Source organism: Colletes gigas, unplaced genomic scaffold, assembly GCF_013123115.1.
Source record: "Colletes gigas isolate AHSC1104 unplaced genomic scaffold, ASM1312311v1 Colletes_gigas_Sc00013, whole genome shotgun sequence".
In the NCBI taxonomy this organism is placed as follows: domain Eukaryota; kingdom Metazoa; phylum Arthropoda; class Insecta; order Hymenoptera; family Colletidae; genus Colletes; species Colletes gigas.
The window spans coordinates 45,664-68,853 of NW_025106642.1; the positions used below are offsets into that span (position 1 = coordinate 45,664).

At 42.1% G+C, this 23,190-nt stretch overlaps 2 protein-coding genes across 4 annotated transcripts; one reads left to right on the plus strand and one right to left on the minus strand.

The window, feature by feature from the left end:
• The first annotated feature begins 190 nt into the window (after positions 1-190).
• Positions 191-3,241, plus strand: LOC122399501 (asparagine--tRNA ligase, cytoplasmic). 3 transcript variants are annotated; one of them, XM_043400211.1, is made up of 10 exons: positions 191-246; positions 317-482; positions 693-1,103; positions 1,314-1,471; positions 1,545-1,688; positions 1,780-1,928; positions 2,009-2,137; positions 2,253-2,502; positions 2,618-2,881; positions 2,955-3,241. In XM_043400211.1, the coding sequence occupies exons 2-10, from the start codon at positions 449-451 to the stop codon at positions 3,084-3,086; spliced, it is 1,671 nt and encodes a 556-aa protein (XP_043256146.1). In that variant the 5' UTR covers positions 191-246; positions 317-448; the 3' UTR covers positions 3,087-3,241. The 3 variants fall into 3 exon arrangements, with proteins under 3 accessions (XP_043256146.1, XP_043256145.1, XP_043256148.1); XM_043400210.1 differs by having other exon boundaries at positions 200-246; positions 310-482; XM_043400213.1 differs by having other exon boundaries at positions 200-246; positions 310-482; positions 1,819-1,928.
• A 1,332-nt stretch (positions 3,242-4,573) lies between these two features.
• Positions 4,574-22,377, minus strand: LOC122399502 (dmX-like protein 2). The gene is given in 39 exon segments (XM_043400214.1): positions 4,574-4,712; positions 4,777-4,860; positions 4,931-5,148; positions 5,219-5,363; positions 5,444-5,652; positions 5,798-5,858; positions 8,748-8,849; positions 8,947-9,120; positions 9,226-9,496; positions 9,574-9,778; positions 9,893-10,145; positions 10,242-10,481; positions 10,556-10,922; positions 10,992-11,203; positions 11,294-11,526; positions 11,616-11,715; positions 11,831-12,083; positions 12,173-12,326; positions 12,417-12,521; positions 12,613-12,927; positions 13,025-15,334; positions 15,460-15,807; positions 15,900-16,116; positions 16,214-16,461; positions 16,550-16,808; positions 16,944-17,090; positions 17,239-17,535; positions 17,676-17,888; positions 17,980-18,275; positions 18,381-18,745; positions 18,882-19,035; positions 19,134-19,346; positions 19,462-19,643; positions 19,733-19,930; positions 20,046-20,178; positions 20,280-20,492; positions 21,257-21,410; positions 21,503-21,700; positions 22,134-22,377. Coding segments are annotated over 39 exon segments (10,050 nt in total). The 5' UTR covers positions 22,221-22,377; the 3' UTR covers positions 4,574-4,595.
• Between the last annotated feature and the right edge of the window lie 813 nt (positions 22,378-23,190).

Consider the following 23,190-nt stretch of genomic DNA (forward strand, 5'->3'; position numbering starts at 1 on the left):
GTCGGTAAAGGCGCGACAGCGTGTGCAGCGCCAAAGTTACGGACACTGGCCACATGGCAATCGGGTGCTCGATCTGCCATCTCTGAGCAGTGATGGACATTGGTGGGAATTTTGGTCATGCGCACTGGAGCGCATGCGCAGAAAGGAATCCCAGTCCCAGTCCCAGTATCCGTTATTAAACGCCACCGTGTCAGTATGCGGTGAATCGTGGTGTCGAATCAGCTGTTCGATCATAGCGATAGCAAGGTAAGAAATTGCATCAGCTAATTTAAATATTTATTAAATTATAATTGTAATAAATGATATAAGCATTTAGGTTTCGAAACGTGAGATTCAGACATAACTAAAAATTGTTAGAAAAGGAGAGGAAATATCACAGGAAAAAGGAAAAAGGAAAAAGGAAAAGGGAAAAACAATTGACATTATAAGAAAAAAATACTTGGAAAAAATGTTTGAGAAAGACTCCTCCGACTCATTGTCAGGTAAATTTTTATTACTTTATAAATGAACGCAATGGATTTAAATCGAAATTATTTTCACATTTACAGTGCCACGTTAATGTCTTTAAGAATTAAGTTTCTAAAGAGTAACTGTAAAAGTTCTATTATATTGTCTTTATTCTAGGAAGATAATCAAGTAATTTCATATTTAGAATTTTACCGTGTAGAAGAATAAGAAAGTTTTTGTTTCAGATGGCATTTATACGTCTCGGAAGAATGGAAACGATGAAACAGGCGATGGTTCTGAACGTCATCCTTTTAAGACAGTTTTAAAAGCAATGCATTATGCTGGAAAAGAACCGTTTCCATTAATCTATCAAGATTCCCACAGCAACGACGAAAAGTATGAAGTAGTGTCCAAGTCTCAGTTAAAAAAGGTACAAAAGATTTGGATGAGAGAACGATATAAGACAGAGGATAAACAAAAGAAATTGATGGAAGATGAAGAAAAGAGATTGAAGAACTTGGAAGAGGCCAAATTGATCGTAATCGAACAAGATGAGACTTTACCAGCTGCGACGTGTATAAAAATTAATAAATGCGTCGTTTTTCGAGATCTGCGCGTGAAACTTTTTGGATGGGTACACAGACTTAGGCGTCAAGGTGCGGTTTGCTGGAATGATTTTTATCATAGCACGTACAAAAGTGATCGGATGCATTGAAATTTTCAATTTACGTACAAGTTGCGAGATCTTACTTAAGAAATTGGAAGTCGCGTAGCGGGATTTCTAGGAAAATGTATTTGAATCGAATGTTAGAGATTTTTTAATTAATTATTATTATTGTTTAAAGTGTCTATATATGTTGTTATAGGTAAAGCACTCATGTTTATTACATTGAGAGATGGAACCGGTTTTCTGCAGTGTGTGCTTACCGATCTTTTATGTCAAACGTACGATGCATTAACGTTGTCCACCGAAGCTTCTATCGTAGTATTTGGGACTTTAGAAACTGTGCCCGAAGGAAAAAATGTAAAATTGATAGCGTATAATGAAGTTTCGCGAAAATTTTTCAAAAGTTTCTATGCTCTGTAATAATTTTTAGGCACCGAACGGACACGAATTGCATGTCGATTACTGGAAATTAATAGGGGCGTCTCCTCCCGGTGGTGCAGATTCTATTTTAAACGAAGAAGCTCTTCCCGATGTTCAGTTGGATAACAGGCACATCATGATACGCGGTGAAAATGTAAAATAATTAGATAAATGGTCATTTTAGAGGATTATAAATCATTTGGTAACGAATCGCTAACGAATTTCTTACGATTAATTTGTTCTAGACATCTCGCATATTGATCATGAGATCCATATTGATGCAGGCATTTAGGGATCATTACAAAGAGAGAAATTACTGCGAAGTAACACCACCGACTTTGGTACAAACACAGGTAGAAGGTGGATCGACGTTGTTTAAACTAGATTACTTTGGGTAATTGGATTTTGTTTGTTAGGAAATGGTTTTTGGATGTAGCTCGTTAGACCACCGATGGTTCAAGTTTTTATTCGTAGGGAAGAAGCGTTTCTAACTCAAAGTTCGCAACTTTACCTCGAGACTTGTCTGCCAGCAATGGGCGACGTATATTGTATCACGCAGTCATACAGAGCAGAACAATCTAGGACTCGGAGACATCTTGCCGAGTAAATATATCAAATTTTTAAACAGTCCTTTTCACTAAAATTGAAATGCAGATTAAGAATCGTTTATGAAATTTTTAAACGAAATAAAATATCACCAGAGTTCTGTATTTATTAGATATATGCATGTGGAGGCAGAGTGTCCATTTATCCGATTCGAGGAATTACTCGATCGTTTGGAAGTTTTGATATGCGATGTTGTTGATCGTGTTTTAAAATCGCCTCTTGGCTATCTCGTCAAAGAACTAAATCCTAATTTCCAAATACCAAAAAGACCGTTCAAGAGGATGAATTATGAGGATGCGATCGAATATCTCCGAGATAATGGTATAACCAAGGAAGATGGAACATTTTATGAATTTGGGGAGGTACGATCGATCGATCGATCGATCGATCGATCGATCGATGATTTATTTAAATATAAATGTTATTTAAACATTGATAATTGGTATGTGTTTGTTTAAACTTTTTGTTGTCGCGTAGGATATTCCAGAAATGCCAGAGAGAAAAATGACCGATAAAATAAACGAACCGATAATGCTTTGTCGATTTCCTGCAGATATTAAATCGTTTTACATGCAACGTTGTGCCGAGGATAAACGTCTTACAGAATCCGTAGATGTGCTTTTGCCGGGTGTTGGAGAGATAGTTGGCGGTTCGATGCGTATTTGGCATCACGATGAATTGATGGAGGGTTATTCTCGCGAGAACATTGACCCAAAACCGTATTACTGGTATACGGATCAAGTGAGTGTTAACGTTTCTATTTGAAATATTTTTTTTTATCGTTTCCAACGGATCTTTCGTGTAATTTATTTAGCGAAAGTATGGAACTTGCCCCCACGGTGGGTATGGATTGGGTCTCGAGAGGTTTCTCTGTTGGCTTTTAAACAGGTACCATATTCGCGAAGTATGCCTTTATCCACGCTTCATGGAACGTTGTCGTCCTTAGGTATGGAAGTCTATCAGTTTGATAGACGCGTCGCGGCGTACATTTACGAAAGTAATGCACAATTCTTGATACTTTAATGCATTTATAATCTAATATAATCTAAATTTAGCAAATAAATGTCACGATTGTGAAATACATTCAGATTACAATATTTATATTTTTGTTGATTCATCGCTTGTGTTCCGAAACGTGCAAGCGTACAGAGTACTGTTGGGATTTATGCATTAATTGTATCGACCAGTCTATCGATTTAGTATTTAGTATGGTATGACATAAGTATGACATATGTGGCACGATATGGTGAAAAATAACTGTGTTTCATTTCACGTGTATTTTCATTGCGTAAATTTACATGTACAACGAATGCCAGATTAGCGTAATATTTGCATTAAACATTCCTTTAGACGATGAAAGCTCTTTTTAAAAATTTATTTCGTCACAATGCTAACAAATGCGTATACAATCGTACTTTGCGACGAATAGTTAACTATATATATATATATATATATATATATAGAATACTAGATGCGAATGTAAAAGCAAGACAATACATGTTGAACAATCGCTATTAACAATTTGACTACCTTTGGCGTATCTTGTTTATGAAATATACACATTCTACTAAGAAAAAAACGAGCAGCACGGGGAAGCTTAATCGTATTTATTCGCTTCGAAAGCGAACAAATGACCAAATATTTAAGTAAATTTAAATAGAAGAGGCTAGTAGATAACGCTTCCGAGGCGAGATGACGTTACCAAGTTTTGATACCAAGTCTTTGATTTTGCCTGTATTGGTTTGTCTGTTGTCTACTGGTTGTAGATGCGTGCTTTGCACACAAATACACAGTGTAAGCACATGCAGAAGGGAGAAGAAAGTGGTGCGAACGATTCTTTTCTTCCGACAGTGTTGTATGTATGTACGCAACGTAAGCTTTTAGAGAGGGTTGGAGCTTGGGAAGCTTTCCACGCGCTAACATTGCCACGGGCAGGAACGTTGGCCGATGTCGTATTACGTGCGTGCATCGCGTGTATAAATATCACACACACCACGCACGCACGCGCACGCACACACACACACACACACACACTTACACTCACACACATATACGGCGCATAAAGAGGAAGAAAACAGTATCCTATTGTCAGTGGATACCGTATGCCTTACAACCCCGTAAAATTAGAATTTAATAACCCCCTCCGTCCCGTTCTCCGGCAACTCGTCACTTTTTCTAAATTTGATCCTTTTCTTGTGCACGATGATCAATAAATGAATAAACTAAACGTATTTAAGAATAATTAAACGCATAATTACATTAAAGAAAGTATTTCTACGTTGATAATTAAACGGAGAGAAGAGAAGATACTCGTTTGTCGTAGAATATTCGTCGTGCAAGGAATATTTACGAGGAAAATATGTATCAATATGTTGTAATAGTGTTTAGTTTCGTGGACCGAACGAACTGATTTTTAAACGTTTTGTTTATAAGAGATTAGCATATTTTTGTTACCCTAATACAAAGTGTGTACAACGCAATCGCGTTCTGGCAACTGGCGAACTTTCATGGATCCATCTGCCCCGCAAGAGAATAAACGTCCTGCGGAATCTACGTGTAACTGCGTCACACCCTGAAAAACGTTCTTGACGTTATGATTCAGAGAAATATATGTCGATCAAGTCGAGCCAACTTACTTGTCCAATGTTTTTGAAGAAACTGGAACGTGGATGTTCCCCGGGGAAGGAATAAATCAGAGAATGAACGGTTAGACCCCATATCTGAAGAAAAGAAAATGTTTGTTTAGTATTTACGCGGGCATGTTGCGATATGCATATGTTTGGCCGTGACCTTGATGTCACCGTCTCCTGCTCCGCTGACAAAAAATTCCTCGTGCGGATCGAGAGCCAAACACTTGATGGCCGATTCGTGAGCCTGAAAGCGGTGTCGTTGTTGTCGTTGTCGAACGTCAAATATGTTAATGTCTCCTTTCTTTCCTCCGCTAATTAATAGGTGATGCTGCGGCGCGAGTATCAAAGAGCTGGCTCCTTGCTCGTGACACGTGAAACCTAGAAAAGATAACGAGGGTCGATGAACAATATGTATACGTATCGTATATGTATGTATGCCAATGCATACCCTGAATCAAAGATTTGTTTTGCGGAAGCAGAGTATCCCAAAGAGCAACGTTACGTCCTTCGGAACCATGACCTGCAGTTGCTATTAAACTGCACGCACCGAGGAAGACAAAATCAGCCGTCACTTTGCTGTGACACTGATAATTCTAGAAAAAAAAAATAAGAAAAGTTTGTACGTATCTATCTAGATGGGATATCATCGAAGAATGTAGAGAGATATTCTTACGAAGAACGGTCGTGCTGTTCCTTCTCGACAGGCCACTTGAAATAAACTGAGATGTCCATCGGAATCTGCGACACCAAACTTATTTCCATGCTGCGAGAAACGGACGCGTGTCACTTTTGCAAAGGTTCCGGGTTGTCTGGGAGTCGCCACAGCCGTTTTATGTCCCCATTCCCAAAGCGATACCGAGCCATCTTGAGAACCGGTCAAGTCTGTTCGATCCACATAGGAGGCAGGGCAGGAGATCGTGTCGATAAAAAAAGATATTTATCCGTTAAATTTCGGCGATAGAATCAGCGAAAACTTGTCGATGAGATTGTACGTAGCGGCAGGCTGGATTAGAAACAGTATACTTACATAATGGCAAAAGTGGATGCGACGAAATTCTTCTTATACCATCGATTTTATGCTTCAAAATCTGTTGAAATAAAATGTATCCGATATTACATCGGGGCTACTAATAATTAATGAATGGCTGGTTCTTTGTTTCGCAAATAATACGTACATATATGTATATACATGTATATATGTATATGTATATATGTATATGTATAATAAACGTATCGTATAAAAATGAACGTAATTCTGTTAGCATACGTGTATCGAGACGCAATGGAATAAGTAAACGAAACAGAGATAAAAAAAGAACGGACGATGATCTACGCTTAACACATACAATACATATACGTATTACCTAGTGTAAAACACGATCGGTCGGGCTGTACGTTTTAAAAACGCATGCTATCGATTTCCTCGTTGCTTTTTTCGTCGTTGATTCGAGAAGCCAAAGCCTACGACGACCAAACGATCGTTCTTCGGGGTATATGTCGATGGATCGATGAAACGAAAGGTAAAACAAGTTTCACGCATTGGACAATACCGATGTTGGTTAATTTTATTGCTAAAATTGTTGTTCGTCCCTGGTTTCATTCGATTTAACGACGTATCTCCACGACGCTATCCACGAACCATCAGGGTCCACTAGACACGGTCTATTCGAAATAAATGGTTCGCAAAATTTTGATGGAATCCGAAGGTAGGAAATGCCGCTAGTAGACCCTGCGTTCCGGGATTCGATTGGAAATGTTTGGAAAATGATTGAACACGTGGCCTCCGAGGATAAGCAAAGTAGAGCTAAATACTACAGACGACATTCAACACGAGACAACGTTCAAAAGGCACAAAACGTTGAATCAACTTTCTCCGTACATAAAGGAAATGTTTTGATCGAGCATGCAGTAGTGTGGTGGTATCAGAGAAAAATTCACTAATTCGTAATTGTTATCGATCGGTAAATCCTATTCGTGATTGAAAACATCTTGAGCGAAGCAAAAACTTTACCCCGTATTATTTCATTTTTCTCGAATCAGCCGATTAACGTAACGTAACGTAACGTGAACGAATATAAACGAATAATGGTTACAATGATGATGATGATGATGATGATGATGACGATGACGACGACGACGACGACGACGACGACGACGACGACGACGACGACGAGGACGACGACGATGATGATAATAATAATAACACGGCAGTAAGGCAAATATGGTCCGTAACCATTAGACCAAACGATTTAAATGACAATCAATGTTTCATAAACTTTTAGTGAAATACCAATTGCTGTAACTATTAATAACGGCATGCCTTGTCAGAGTATACCGCGGCGAGTTCATTATACATTCTGTTACTATTATTCTTCTAACACAAAACGGTCGCTCGTTCGTAAGATTCGTAAGCGAATAATACGATTTAAAATCGTTTAGGTACTCTACGAAATTGTAGGACGTATAAAAAGTTACTTGTCGAATGAAAAAAGAAAGAAAACGTAGGACGCGCGTACACCTTTTGCAGTCGGATGTCGCGATGTTAGCGGTAGCGGAAGAAGCTAGGAAAAGGAGGCATATTTTAAATACTAGATATTATCAGGCATTGTTCGACGAGCGGACAACCAACAATTCTAATTATTCGCGATATTCCAGTCGCAAACGGTGGTTCAAAGACGTTTTTAATGACGATTCTTTGTTAGAACGGAATCATCGAGAGAGGATGAACCGCGCCGCGCGATGTACATACGTAACGTTGAAAGATAAACTTACGTCGATCATTTGCGCTTACGATATTACGAACTGAAGCGTATATACGATTAATCAAATAAAGAAAGTAAAGAAAAAAGGTTACGAAAAGGAAAACTAAAAGAGAAATAACCGAATAGAAAACTGGCACTAAGATACTAGGATATTATGCAGGCTAGGGTCTGTTAGAAGTTAATCTCACCGGTTGCAACAAGTGTTTGCTCCTATCGGCAACAAACTGACAGAAACGCAGGTCGTGGGAGCCAGGAAAAGCGGGCATCCCCTTCATCTGAGCGAGCGAACGAGCCACCAGGTCAGTGACGTCGGTCAGACGCGAACCAAGATAGACGGTTAGGCAAGCATTGAACAAGGAACATGTCGGTCACCAGTTGTGCTAGTTTGACTCGACCCAGTGCGATTACTACTCGACGATATCACGGATGCATCCACGGCTATCGAGGCTTCCCTCCCGCGACCATATTTATTTTACTCGATCTCGACTTTCCGCCCCATACATACATACATACATACAACTTTACGTTACGATACGATACGTGTCGCAAGAAAGAAACCTCGAAGTAGCCGCGTCTCTTAAAGGGTGCATTCTATAGTGCAAACTTGTTTACGTGTCATGCAACGGCCGATGCCATTGTACACCTCTTCCGGAGCAGTACCTACTACGTTTCACACTTTTCTACTGCCAATTTGTATTTGTTGTCGGGTTGTTGCATCATCGGGTCCGAACAAAGTTACCCCGATCCAAGATCTCTGCTTGTTACGCGTAAACGCGAAAATGAGAAAATCGAGTAGGTGCCTTTCATTTCTATTTTCACGAGAATATTTAAACGCTATCGTGTGACGGGTGATTGCAACCTTTTTACGAGAAAGGTTTCTCGGGTACTGCACACACTGTATATTTCCGATGATTATTTTCCGTGCGTATAAATACACGGTCACGCAGCAGACGCACACGCAGACGCACACGCAGACGCACACGCAGACGCACACGCAGACGCAGACGCACACGCGGAGACAAACATACGGAGAAAAGTAACATCCGATGGGTAAAATTTGATACATCTGGGTTAGATCGGAAAGCAAGGGCACGAGACGTAAAGGTGTAAATTTTCAAATAGATAACAACACACGATCGATCAATACAGTGCTCGATATTTAAATACGCGAGTGATAGTCATCGGATGCGACCAACCGTTTAAAAAGACACTTACCACGCTAGCTCCTCTTCCGTTTTGACTCGCAATGCCCGACTGCGGTTGAGGACTGTTGTTTGTTTGTGGACTTTGAGCGAGCAATGGTCGATCCGCTGCCGTCTAAGTATTTGTACAAACAAAGATATACATACTTACGTATGTAGATAAGAAGAGTCGTGGGGCGTGAAAGAAAGGAAAAGATTCGCGTTATGCTTGCCTGAATCACCAAGAAACTGGTTGGTTGTACAGGTTCGGGTTCTGGTTGTTTGTTCAAATTGATCAGGTCAAACTCGCATTCGTCTTCCAACCAAGATGGGAGCTCGAGTAGCAGCGATATATTCATTTCTTGTACCTCGCGAGGAGTAGCTAACGCCATCAAACCTGGATTTACCTGCATCGCCACCGTTCACGCGTATGCCAGTAAATGATTAAAAAAAAATTGTGAAATGTACGAGCGAGGAGGAAAAGGATGATGATAGTAAAAAGAGCAACAAACCTGATTCAGACAAAACGCACTGATGCTATCTTGTTCCTTGTGAATGATTCGTACAGGTTCGGGCAAGCTGGTGGTTCCACTGTCGCTACCCTTGTCTTCCGCCATTGTTCCACGATTCAAATTATCGATCACGGTTTGATTGCTTTCCAATATCGACGACAACGACTTTCGTTTACCGAATACGGCTCTGATGAAAATATCCTGTACCGATTCTTGTCTGACCAAGTAACACCAGAGTCGATTGGCTGGAGCTACCGACGCTAACCGCGTGCTAAACATACAAAGATAAATACGCGATTGTTCGGGGTGACGCGCGCTACAAACGACAACTTTATTCCCCGATCTTACTTGAACGGTGTGTTGCCTCTTTCGATCAAAGATCGGTATTTGTGGATCGCTGGTTTTCCCGGCGTGGCCGTTGTATCTGGTGCACATCCAGGAATGTAATTGATCGCCGGTGGTCCCCTGCTGTCCAATTCTTCGCGCAACGTTTCCTGCCATTGCGCCACCACAGCTAGCGTTCCGTGAATCAACGGGCTGCTCACAGGCAACTCTACGAAAAATACCATTCGATAAAAATCATCTCTCTCAACCTCTCCTCTCCTCTCCTCTCCTCTCCTCTCCTCCCTCGTCTATTCTATTTTAGAGAAATTAAATAGATATCCACCTTGCATCTCTATACCAGCGACGTTTAAGAAATCTTGCAATTGCTGTTGCAGTATCTTTACTATTGACAATCTCATGATGCACCAACTGTACGAATTCGGATTCGTATGCTCCGTATTGTCCTTTGGTTTGTTCTTTGGTTTCGAGTTTGTGTCGAACACGTCTTCCTCGTCCTCGGACGAATCTAAATCCGACACCGCAGAGTCGGACGAGTCGTAATCGATTTCGTCCGCGTACTCGCTATCTATGTGCGGCTATCTCCGTGCAACGAAAAACAGAAACAACCAACAAAGGATATCGAACGAATCTGACCCCCGGTTTCTTATTAATCGCGAATAACTACTGCTCACCTTCATTAAAAAATACGAGATCATGCTCATCTGAGGCGATACGAATTGCTCTCTGTACGTGGGTTTGTCTTCTTTCATGTTTGGCTGTTGACCGGTAAACTGACCCAATAATTTCATATTCAGTTTTACGCGTTGCTTGGTCAACGAGGTCATCGTGGTCCATACAGCTCCGGCGGTACTTTGCGCTTCGCTCGAAACACCCTCGACCCTTTCTATAGCCCCTGGTCCACTACCACCGACCTACACACACCATCCGATTACACCCGAAACGAATCGAAACGAATCGAAACGAAACGAATCGAATTTTTCTATACCTGGCTACTTGTGCTCGCAACCCGCAGTAATTTCTTTACTCCGCCTCCAAAGAGACAAGACCAAGTGCTGTTATCGAATCGTTGACCTACGAGCCTGTAAAGTATATGGCTGTCGCAGCTCCATAGGGCGTAGACGAATAAACTCATGTAGGTGGCCACGAAAGATTCGCACAGCAAAATATTCAATTTCGGCGTGTCTTCGTCCTTCTCGCGAGCCAATAATGCACGCAAATTCGTAACACCGGGCCATTTCGAGGGCGTTGTGGTTATACACACACCATCGTCCGTCGAATATCTTCTGTGATGTCGATTCGAAGCTACCAGATGACCGCCGGAGAACGTTTCTATTTCTGCAACCGCTGGAAAACTATGCAACGCAATTAACAACGGTTTAACAATTTACCAAACTTCCCTATCCCATAACCTTTACCTTTACTTTGGATACGTATACATATGTATAGCTTACCTATCCGGATGTTGATGTTTTGTGACAAAAGTGTCGGAATCGCAAAGCGACTGATAAATGCACGCGCTCAGAGCCACTGCTAAATCCCTCATTATAAATACTTCGCAGTAATGCGTGTTTCTCGTCGGCATCGGTGGCTTACGCAATTCTACCAACGTTTGCAACATATCGTGGGCGAGGGACTAAAAAAAAAAGAAAAGAAAAAGGTTTCGGCGTTGGCTTCACAACCGAGATACTTACTTGGCTAGATAGTTTTAACAACGCGTGCGAACCTGCAAGTGTCTGACTGGATCAGCTACGACGGTTTTGTTGCACGCTACGCTAGCGCTTAAAAGAGGAAGCGTGGTTGGAAATGGAAGAGGACTGAGTAACTGTTGCTGCGTCTTTTCTTGTTGCAATTCTTGTAACAAGAGGACAAGCTCCATTCTTACGGATGCCAAACCTCCACCCGATGCTCCGTGCAACGAACAATAGGACAACAACGTTCTCAGTAAAGTTTCATTCGCTAAAAATACCGTAAACAACATTATTAACAACACTGGCAACAGATTGAGCGCGACCGACTCGTAGGATTAGTAGCCGTTTCGCCGTTACCTTTCAACCATTTCTTTCTTCGAACAGCTCTTTGAACTTTAGCTTCAAAGTCTAATTTCTCGGCTACTAATATTTCGTGTAACGTTGGCTGTTCACCAGGCTTGGTGCACGGTTGCACGTCATCGACCATACCGCCACCCTCGTCTAAAAGAAATTTTCACTGCGGTTACTCGCAAAGAATTCGCGTATCGAATCGAAAGGGATATATATGGTACATAATTTTCATCCTTACATTCCGAAACGTTGTTTGTGTCTCCGTCCGAATTTACACTGTAATTGCAAAGTTGTCGAAGAGCGTCCACTTCTCTCTCGAGCCACACGTACAGTTGGTATCGAAGTTGTCCTCCATCTACTTCGAAACCCGTTGCCAACGTTGACAATTCTTCCATTAGAATTTTTAAACACGCCACAAACTTCAATTGTTGCGCCATAATGTCCAGCTGACCGGACAATTTCGTGCTCTTTTCTACGAATCGTGACGTATGGCCGTATGTTTAAAGGTTTCGAGAAATGGACAATCGGTTATCGACATGGATCGAAACTTATGGTTCGACTCACCCTCCTTCTCGGACGATTTCGACTCCTTTCTGTCTAGTTTCATGCTCATAGGTGGACTATCGGTATCATCGTTTTCATTCGCGTCATCGTCCCAGTTTAGCACCATCTCTTCATCGACGATGCGCGTCATAGGTTGGGACCAGTCGACGATACCTAACGCGCACCACAGTACATACAAGAATCGTAAGAGTGGAAACGTATTTTACTTATTACTACGTACGAAAAAGAGAACGTCGATGTTACCTTCGTCCTGGTTGGCGTTGGTTTTCTCAGTGTCGTCCCAAGCGATAATACCAGTGTCTATCTGATAATCTTGCGTTCTTGCCTTACTCGGACTGTTTAATAAACCTAAAGAAAAATGTCAAAAGCGAGGAATTAAGAAAGGTTGAATGGGCGATGCGATGCGATGCGATGCGATGCGATGCGATGCGATACGTACTGGGTGAATCTTTGCAATTGGTGTCCATTACTTTGCTGGGTAGTTTTGAAAGAACTTCGAGCGCAAGAGCAGGACATCCTGCCTTAAAGTGTGCGTGAGCTGTCGTAAAGTACAGCTGCCTTTCCAAAGGGGTGATGCTATCTTCCAAAGTTAACTGCTTGTCGGGCTGTGATTTGGTCTCCGTGCCGTAACTGAAGCCGGATATCACTACCGAATGTCCTTTTTTCCTATCCAGGGCGGTGGAAGCAATATACTGTCTGATCAGCAACGGATGTGTCCGAAGGTAAACATAAAAGTTGAAAACATTTGGATTCGCTGAAAGAAATAAAATCGCGGTTAAATAGAAACGGCATAGCTACGTGTCGGAAAACGAAACGAAACGAAACGAAACGAACGTTTGTTCTTCCATTACCTGTTGTGCCTTCGGGTTTGTCAGATTCGTCGTTATATTGCGGATGCAAGGTCCCGACGTTCGTCAAGAGCAAAGTGTTGAGCGATCCGGTATAATCTTTGAGAATCCAGAGCGCCATGCTGCGTAAAAATGGGTCCGGATGTACCTTGTTCATATCCTGATTCTGACCGTCTTTATCGTAGCCTAAAATTTCCTCGTAGAGCAATCGCCTCATATGCGGGGATGCGGTATCGTCCTCGTAGAGTCTAGCGATCACCATCGCTAGCTGGATATCGTTCAATTTGTTCAAACACACGTCGATGGCATCTTTGAGCGCGGACGCTAATAGGAAAAAGGCAGCGGCATGCTCGAACCTCTGTTTCCCGAGTAACGCGAATGCATTCTTCAACGCTGCTTTTCTCCAACGATCCTCCGTAAAGTTGTTCGCAAAAAAGCTGGTCATTCTGTCGTCCCTCTTGTTTCGAAACAGCCCCCAAACGAGATTTTTCTTCTTCATCGCTAAATAATAAAGCGCAGCGTCCAGAGGTTCTTGTTTCTGTTGGTAGGCTGCTTTCGCGATCTTTTCGACGCACCTTTTCAATACGGTGTTGCTCCGGATCCACCAACCTACGCCTAGCTCTTTCAACACGCTCCATTTTGGTTGACCTTTCGCGTACGAGGGTATCAAGCAGAGCAGTTCTTCCTCGGATTCCGAATGAAATGCCCAGACAAGATTGTTCGAGGATATACCTTGTTTCTGGAATTGTGCCCTCTGTGCCAGCGGCAGGCAACGAATCAAATAATTGTAATGTTTCATGGCCAATAAGAATCGTAGCCCGCAATCGTCCAAGGAATCTGTCGATACGGTTTCACCGTCGGGGATGCCGGTCAAGTTTTCTTTCGCGATCGCGTTTTTCGCGGCGTCGATCGCGAATCGTTCGGCAAAATCAACGTTGCAGGTGGACACGGTATCGGCCAGAGCGAGCAAATGCATTTGATCGAGGCTCGATAGACCGGGCAAATGGGTGTGAGTCAACAATCGCGAGAGCAATCTTCCTTGCCTCGGGCCGAAATGAGATATTCCTTGGCGTTCCGGCACCGACGAACGTCTGTCCTTTTGCCGGGAGCAATCGTAATCTTCCTCCAGCATGTCGTCCAACGACTCGCCTTCGTCCAAATTACTGTCAAACAGTTCGTTGTAATCCTGTTTGTCCTCCGTCTTGTGCTGATGCGGCAGATTCGTTTCCTTGTCCGCGATCAACAACGTCCAAAGCGGCAACGGGGATATCGAGGTTATCTCCGCGTAATCCAACGTGAGCTCTTCTGGTATCTGAGTGGTCGAACCTCTCGGTTCCAGCGGCGACGTTGCGCCTACGTAACTCACCGACATTGTCCTGGAACGCGACCATCCACCGCCTCCACCGCCCCGCTGTTTCATCAGGCTCTCGTCGTCCGCCCTCAACGAGCAAGAGCTTCCTATACACCGAACCAGATGGGCCAGTATGGCCTTCACCCATCGGATTTTCCCCGAATTTAGCAACTCCATCAGTTGCTTCGGATGATATTGAGGCAGAACGGGACAGGCGATTCGCGAGGCCTCGAACAGACCGTAGTCCGGCATGTAGTCGAAATTCAAATTTTCATTTTGCATACCTCGTTTCTTTTTCGCGTCGAGCATCGTCAAATTGATGCTACTCACGCGAGAAAGGTGGGGCATAGAAGACACGTTCGCCAGCCGCCTTTGCGACGTTTCGTGCGCCAAAGTTCGCAGATCCTCGTCCCGCAGATTTCGACTCGCTTGAAACTCGTCCGACTCTTGGTGCTGCAAATTCGAGTGGAAACAATCTTTCTTCGGATTTGGTTTCCACTGCGAGTAAACGTGCATCTCCGAATCCATCCCGACCACCAAAATACCATCCCTCACCCATGATATTTGCATGGGCAAAGGCGGTAAACCGTCCGCCGTAGTCAGTTCGATTTTTCGCAGTTTCATCCAACGAATTTCGTCAACGAATTGCGGTTGTGCCAACGACGATGCTTTACGCAGTATCGGTCGATTGTTACTCTGCGATTCCTTCATCGCTTTCATATTCGCTTGCGCGAGATCCGAACAGACCGGCGTGAACAGCATGATCTTCGATCCAACGGCAACGGTCAAAATATGCGAGCCATCCTCCTTCGACACCCAGTCCAATTGAACCAAATGTTTTTGGGTCAGTGGGCATGTATTGCCGTTCTCTATGATCGATTTACGCAGAGATTGAAGAGTACTGAACGACGGAACAGCCAGCAACCCTTTAGAAATCGTAACAGGCAAACTACCATCAAATTCTTATCGACAATTTATCTATGTATGTGTAAAATATCGATAGTTTTTCCTACAACAATAGTAACCGAGGTACTTGCGTGTAAACGTGTATCAACGATCCGACTCTACTTACCTGCGTTCGATTTACCGCTTTCCCCGTTTTCTCCGTTCCTTGGTGATCTCACGTCTTCGTGGCTCAGTGTTTGCAACACTTGAGTCAGCCTCTGCTTCTTTTGCAAAAATCTACTATCGTAGAGGTAGCTTAGATCTAAATGCTGATCCACCGGGATTCTTGGCAAATGTATGTTCTTTAAATGTATCGTATCCTCTAATATCCATTCGCTCCCACCGGTGCTTTCGCATTCGTATATAGCGACGCACAAGTTCACGTACCGGGAATCGGGATCGTTTTTCGTCGGTCGCGTGAATGATTTTCCATACTTGTACGCGCACGCGATGCGTCCGCTGTACGCTGCGCTTATATTCAACGGTTGCCCTGAAAATTCATTCTTGCAAATTACTACTCCCATTCCTTTCTTTTCTTTTCTTTTCGTCTTTCTACCGACACGCACACATCCTGATGCGTACCTGTAATGTCGATCGTAGAATCCTGATCTTTCCGTATCATCTCCCATTCGCACCATTCGTAACCAAGCTTATCGTCCGGTTGATCCTTCGTTACTTTGCATTTCCAGAAACGTATCGTACTGTCGCTGCACGCTGTCACTATAATGTACGGTGCGAAACAAGCAGGATAGATGGAAGAGCTGCTCAAATGTCCAGCAGCTGGTGCCGCGTGTACCACCTATGACCGTGATTGCCACGAAAAATGACCACGTTTCTTCCTTTATTTCTCTTAACTTTGCTTGAAGAAACAGACATAGAGTAAATATAATGCGAACCTCGACTCCGTCCGGTAACGGTAATTCCTGAGTACAGGCTTTCGTGGTAGTGATAAGAACGTGGCTACTTTGAGGTCGTCTTTGGAAAAACGTATCAAACTCGCCTTGACTATCGCGACGTGTCTGACTCGCTCTACGAGATCTCCTACCCCCCTCTGGATGATTATATCGTCCAGGTGTACCACCTTCCTCCTCTTCGTCTTGTACCAAATGAGAATCTGGAACGTACAGCATCGATCCCGACAATCCTGAAAAATTTACACACACCTCAATTAACAGATACATAGTCTATGTATGTCATTATTTGTGCAATATTTGTTGATCGATGTACCCTACCGGTAGTTTCAGGCTGAGAAGCTATAATCAACCGCCACATGTGTACCGTGGTGCCCTGTTGCGTTCTCTCTAAAACAACTATGTAGAATGGTTCTTCGAATATCGCGGATTGCTGCAAATCAACCATCGCGTCCAAGGTAGACTCCATCAAACCTAAATCGTTCACCGACGTATCCACTCCAGTTTGCTTCTCATCGTTTCTATCTCCGGTAATTAATTGTTCTTGGAATACGTGTAGAAATTGGGTGTTTTGCCAGTCCTACGTTTACAAAAATCACTTGTCCTTAATTAACAAGCACAATACCGACCAAACCGTCGGTTTATCGATACATTAACACAACCCGACATACTTTGTCTCGACAACTCCTTTTTTTTCTTTCTCCGAGCTACTTACATGCGTGGCATCAGCGATCGCGTCCAATTGTATCACACAACCTGGTCTCGCCGTCGATTGTTGCGATACTATCTGTATCCTGTCGTGAATCGAATGCCTAATACCATCGTCCGACGACATATCCGTCGAAAGACTCGCCATTGAATCCTGTTGTTCATATATTCACACATCAATGTCGTACCTTGACGGTTCGTTTACGTTCATCCAACGCACACACACACACACACACACACACACACACACACACACACACACACACACACACACACACACACACACACACACACACACACACACTTACCATCATTCTGCTTCGTCTTTCGCTGCTCGATACTTCTGCCAGTAACGTTCTAGCATCGATAACAGCTTGATAAACTCTCAAACACTCGCCGTCGCTGGCGACGAAGCACGCGCTCGGTGAATTCGATAAATTACCCAAGGTAGTACTTGGCAATAGAGTTGGAATCCAAGCTACGTTGCTGAACGCTGAGATCTCGGGAGAATTGATACGTGCCAATTCGGAAACTCCGCCGCTTTTTGATAACGGTCCGACTGGGTCTACGCGCCAAAGTATCAATTCACTGCAAAACCCCTAAAATCGCAGTTTAAGCCCAATTATTTCAACCAGTTGCCAAGTTGTGATGATTTATTCGAGCGAACGAAAACTAAACTTGCCGCAATTATTTCGGATCGTTACCACCAAACATATGTACGTATACGTATATTACTTACGGTTGAAGAGATATCTTTCGACGACGCTTTACCGGAACCTGATTTGCTATTTAAATTTTCATTCGAATCGGTCTCCTGACACTGAGATCCGGAACATTCCGATATATTGTGATGCGATGTCGTCACCAATAGAGGTAGAACTGGGTGACAAGTGATATCGTTTACACGAAATCGATGCCCCGAAGCTCTTGACGCGTGCCCGATACTTAACACCTATTATCGATTAACAAATTGGTCAGAGTATATAAACGATAAATGTTAATCAACGTACAACCGATTCGCCGACACCTTCCCTTCCTTTTACCTGGGAAAATTTCGTTCTGTCGGCAAACGTCAGTTGCCACAAGTTCAACGTTCCGTTCGAATGTTTCGACACCATAGAGACGATTGGACTGGGATGAGCCAGTAAATCGTTTACCGCTTCTTGATTCGTTTTCCCACAATCCAAATGACCATTCCTGTCCTTTCCCGCGGCATTCTGATTCGGATTCCCAGAGTTTTCAATATTTTTTAATAATTCCTGGCCCGTTCTCGACGTTAACGTCGACTGTTCTTCGTCTTGTTCGATCAGGCTTGGTAGCGGCGTCGCAGTTTCGGCAGCTACACCGACAACACTTTGTTTTTCTTAGTACCCGAAGAATAATAAGGACCGACGACGAACCCGATTCATCGCTAGATACCTAATACGCAAAATAAAGCTCTTACCGTCGTTTGACGATTTTGTCGATGATTTTGCCACTTCGCGAATATTTAACAACGGACCGCCGGTATTGTGAGAATACATCGATACGCTGTGACTCATCGTGGAAGCGTCGCCAAGGGGAAAAGCGTTCGGAATTCGAGTTGAAAATGAAATCTGTGCTTGTCGGAACGATCCTGGATGATATTCGTCCAGCCATTCAACGTGCCAGATTAAAAAGCTTCCGTCTATAGGATGAATGGAGAAGAGTAGGTCCGGATTATGATGCCAATCGCGCAATAACGTTTCGATCTTGGTGTCCAAGGAATCCGGAGCATGATTCATCGAAGACGTTACATCCGTCGCGATGGAATTTATAGATGTAGTATTACTGGAACCAGCCAATTATAAATATCGAAAACCGACTCGTTACACATACATAGCATAGATATTTCTACCGTGGATAAACATTTTCTTGCTATGGATATTCGGAATGACATTTTATCGTTCCTTCGAGAATATCATACCTAAGGCTTTGATGCGAATGCGCACTGTGCGGTAAACTATGGTGCGACGAAACTGTATGAGCTGTATGATGCTCGTCGCTGCTATGATCTTCTTGGCTCATCGATCGAATTGTGCCTCCCGATTTTTGTACAGGTTGCAATCGTACTCCCTTTTCTGTGTACGAAATACATATAGTAAAATCGTGCCGATAGCGCCGATGGTGTTACTAAACATACATATTGCTTAAACGAAGCGATAATGACAAAACTCACTCGACAGGCCTTCCTCCTCGGAATCGTGTTCCGCATGATCCATCTCTTGCTGATGCAATCCTTCTTCCTTCTCTACCACTTTACGCGTCAGTTCTTGCAAAATGCTTTCAGCTTGCATCGTAAAGTGCATTTCTTTATTATTCAACCAGTGTAAAATAAAATTTGGTTCCCTTTCAGGATCTCCAGTGATCAAACTCGGTACTAGCGGTATATCTACGGTATTAAAGACGAAACAGTGGGAAGAAATATCCTAGGCGTTATTTTATATTGCGCGGTACGACAACGATCAAAGAACAAATAGTTATATGTATATTTATAATAATCGTACCAGTTTCTGCATTTATACTAGCTGCCAAATGAAAATGCATTCCCGGATAATGGCCCGTACCTTGGTAATTATTATGAAAATCGTGTACCGAATACGTTGAAGGTAAAGTTGGTAAGGTTGGAGCTGTGTTGTGTCCTGCTTGATGTTGTTGTTTTGCGTGTCGACGAATATGGAAACACGTTCTATAGGAAATATATACCAGTTATGTGAATCACGTGAAAAAATATATTATAGAAAAATAGAGCAAAAGATGCGATTATGTTGTACGCACTTCATGTGTTTGAGTCGCTGCATGAATCGATGTTTATGCATACTATGATGTCGATGTTTCCCGTGATGACCATGCCTGTCGGATCCTTCAAACTGACTCATATTAGCCAGTCCTTCAACCTCCGGCGGTATCGTTTCTGCCCATACTCGGCAAATATTGTCTCTGCAAGATGTGACCAACATGTTGGAAACGGAACCCCTGAACAACAAAATTACGATAAATACACGAAAATCTGTCGACGATTTCGTTTCACGATATACTTGATTTATCTATGAATCTTTTTAACAATTATTTGCTTTCGTCTATTACATACTTGGGCATGTATTTGCTGGTCTTGCGCCAAGATAGATGTGTTACCGCACGAGGATGAGCGACATAAACAAAACTGTAACTGTCGCTAGCTGTAGATTGCGTAACATTCGTGTGATCCATTCTTGTCGAAAACACTGGATAAGAATTTTAAACACGGATTTTTTAAAACATTTCGTCAAACGATTGCAACATTCAAAATATTACATTTCTATTAGTTGGCACAAAAGTATCGTACATTGTTTATTCTCGAACCAAATTTTGACTAATCTATCATTGAATCCTGTTGTCGCGAATAATGTACCATCCGGGCTAAAACTCATGAGATGCACTGGCGTGGCTGTGCGACACTTCCAAACGCAATTCCATGCTCCTGGTTCATTTCCGGTAGCCGTATCTCCTGGGGCGGGACTTTCTGCTTCGCCGCCGATCGAAAAGGTAACTGTACCGGCTGTAAAAAAATTATGCTACTCCTCAATCGTATCTCCTTTAGTTTTAATCCTTTGACTACTAAAAGCACCTACAGGCGTTCGGTTAATAAATTCACTGTGTGCGCTAAACGCTCATGAGCGTTAAACGTATGCGTTGCTCAAAGCGTGAGAAACTTTTTCACGCACAACTTGTGCTTGCGTAAAAATCGACTGTAGTCAAAGGGTCAATAAATTCAGCTAGGTAACATATACATGTATGCAATAAAGTTTTCTGTTTACTTCAAACATTAATAATATTGTTCTAATGAAAAAACTGATTTCTTTCCAGAGCTAGAGCTTTCTAGCTTTTTCCGTTTTAATAATGCATTCAAACATCAAAGCATCGTATTATCAAGCAGCAATACTAAGGATGTGTAGAATAGTAAATGCCAACTTGTGTAATTTATTTTAGAGCCAAGCATCGAGAATTGAAAATAATTCGAGAGGAATGGTCGAGTTATTTTCCAAGTTTGCACAGACTTTCAAATACGCTCTATGCTTTTCACAGCTTTACGCGCACATCCAAAGCAAACTCACAGTCCTGAGGAATGTTTGAAGTATTTTCTTCTTGCTTGGGTACAACAGCTTCTTGCGTTCGTACCGTATTCACCTTGATCGCTGTACACAATTTTATTACTTCTACCAACGACATGGATAACATTGCATCGATCGATGTAGAGAAAATTAATTGTAATGCTAATTACGGTTAAATTTAATCGGGAATAGGTGTAACGAAAAGGCTTACCGTGTTCGTCCTGAAACGGCGTTATATTTTGATGCCATAATTGTAAGAGTTCTCCGCCGGTCAATAATCGTGTTCCTTCCAAATTCCATGACAGCGAACTGATATTGGACTCTGTTTGTAGGCTTCCAGTTTGAACCCATCGGTATTCCAATTGCTATATGTATCGTTTAAAAGAATTATTGCACAAAATGGCAAAGCACGTACAATTATTTGTTAGATATATATACCAAAAAGGAGGAAACATACGTGGGAACAAGTGTTATGGATCAATGGCGTAGGCTCGAAAATACAGACTTGATTTTCATACGCGGCTGCAATTTTCCCTGTATCGGTACTACAATCCAAACAGCTTATCCTTATATAGTTATGTACAGCTCCAGGGATTATTTGAACTCGTTCAAAATTACTGGCAAGAATTACTATGTTGCAACCGGCTGCGTATGCCTGAATCGGATACACAACCATTACAAGTATAATATACTAAGAAAAGATCTAAAAAATTAATCCTTTACATTAGAATAGCATAAAAGGTTTATTTTCGTAACAACGTGTGGAGTATAAAAATATTTAATTTTGTACATAGACAATGAAAAAGAATGGATACATCAGTAATTGATAAGAAGTAGAAATACGCGATAAGCGAATAGCGATATACCAGAGCGACGATATAAAGAAACGTCTAATTAATCCTATAAAATCGAAGGTATCGAAAATTGTTTTTATAGATTGTCGTTTAACGGAATACCAAGAATATAAAACATAGGGTGCTTTTAACGATTCGCGAGCACAATAGAAATCCAATAAACAAGTACGAAGAGAAAAAGTTTTAAAAGATAAAAATCAGATTGACTGTACCTTAGCGAGACGGAACACTTACAGTAAAAGAAATTCCTTCAACGGAACCGACAGCGTAACATCGATCACCCGCATTACAGGCCCCACTTAATATTTGGTGACAATTCATTTTCTTTAATCAAGATTAACTCATTCTTCGTTAATTTTATTTATTAAACGGGAATGTGGCTTGAATCGACGATAGCCAACGGTTATTGACAGTTTTTTCGAGTTACAACGTCGAGACGTTGCTTAAAAGTGACATCACACGACAGTCCGTCGCTCGATCAGTAGCCATCTTTATGGATTCTCTCAGCTTGACACATTACTAGAAGGAACTGTGTCGTCATTCGTATCAGCTGCGCCGTCTCGAGCGAGGAATTCAAGACGATTAAATTACGCGTTTACATCTTTCTACGTATGTATACTATGTAGTGTACTGCGATCCACCTTTTTACTACATTCGCAGGCAGTACCCAAAGACTCAAAATAAAAGAATATACGTATTATATTAGAGAGGGAAATATGTATGTATGTATGTATGTAGGTACATACTTACGTAACTATCGCTTCCAGTAATCATTTATAACTTATTAATTATATGAAAAAATGTATAGAGAAATGTTTGAAGAACTTGGATCAGATTCGAATAACACTTGAAGCAGTTATAAGGGATTATGAAAATGAAGAAATTAAAGGGAAAGGTAGAGGAAAATGTAAATAAAAAGCAGAAGAGCAGAGAAATTCGTACTTACAAGGTATTTATTCATTGGAGTGTGTAACACATCATCGTCAATGAGTGTGTTGAGGATTAGGGGAAAATGAAGGAGGGGTTGAATAAAAGAAGAAGCAATCAGATTGTATATTTTAACACTATTTAAAAAGTTTATTAACCGATACTGATCAAATAACAGTGAATCACGAACGATTTTCTCAACGAGAAGACAACTGTTGGACGTGCGATAATCAGTTGGTTACGTTCCAACAGCTGTTCCACAAAGGAAGAAACAGGAGAAGCGTTGCTAATCGCGCTTTTCGCGTTTCTCGCTAGAGTATCGATCGAGGATCGCGATCCTCCTCTGCACTCAAATGGTCAAAAG

What these genes read in the sequence shown, in the direction of transcription:
- LOC122399501 (XM_043400211.1), top strand. Translation starts at nt 449, where the DNA reads ATGTTTGAGAAAGACTCCTCCGACTCATTGTCAG. An exon ending in TTTAAACTAGATTACTTTGG is followed by an intron (nt 1,929 to 2,008) that starts GTAATTGGATTT and finishes TTTTATTCGTAG; the next exon opens with GGAAGAAGCGTTTCTAACTC. An exon ending in CATTTTATGAATTTGGGGAG is followed by an intron (nt 2,503 to 2,617) that starts GTACGATCGATC and finishes GTTGTCGCGTAG; the next exon opens with GATATTCCAGAAATGCCAGA.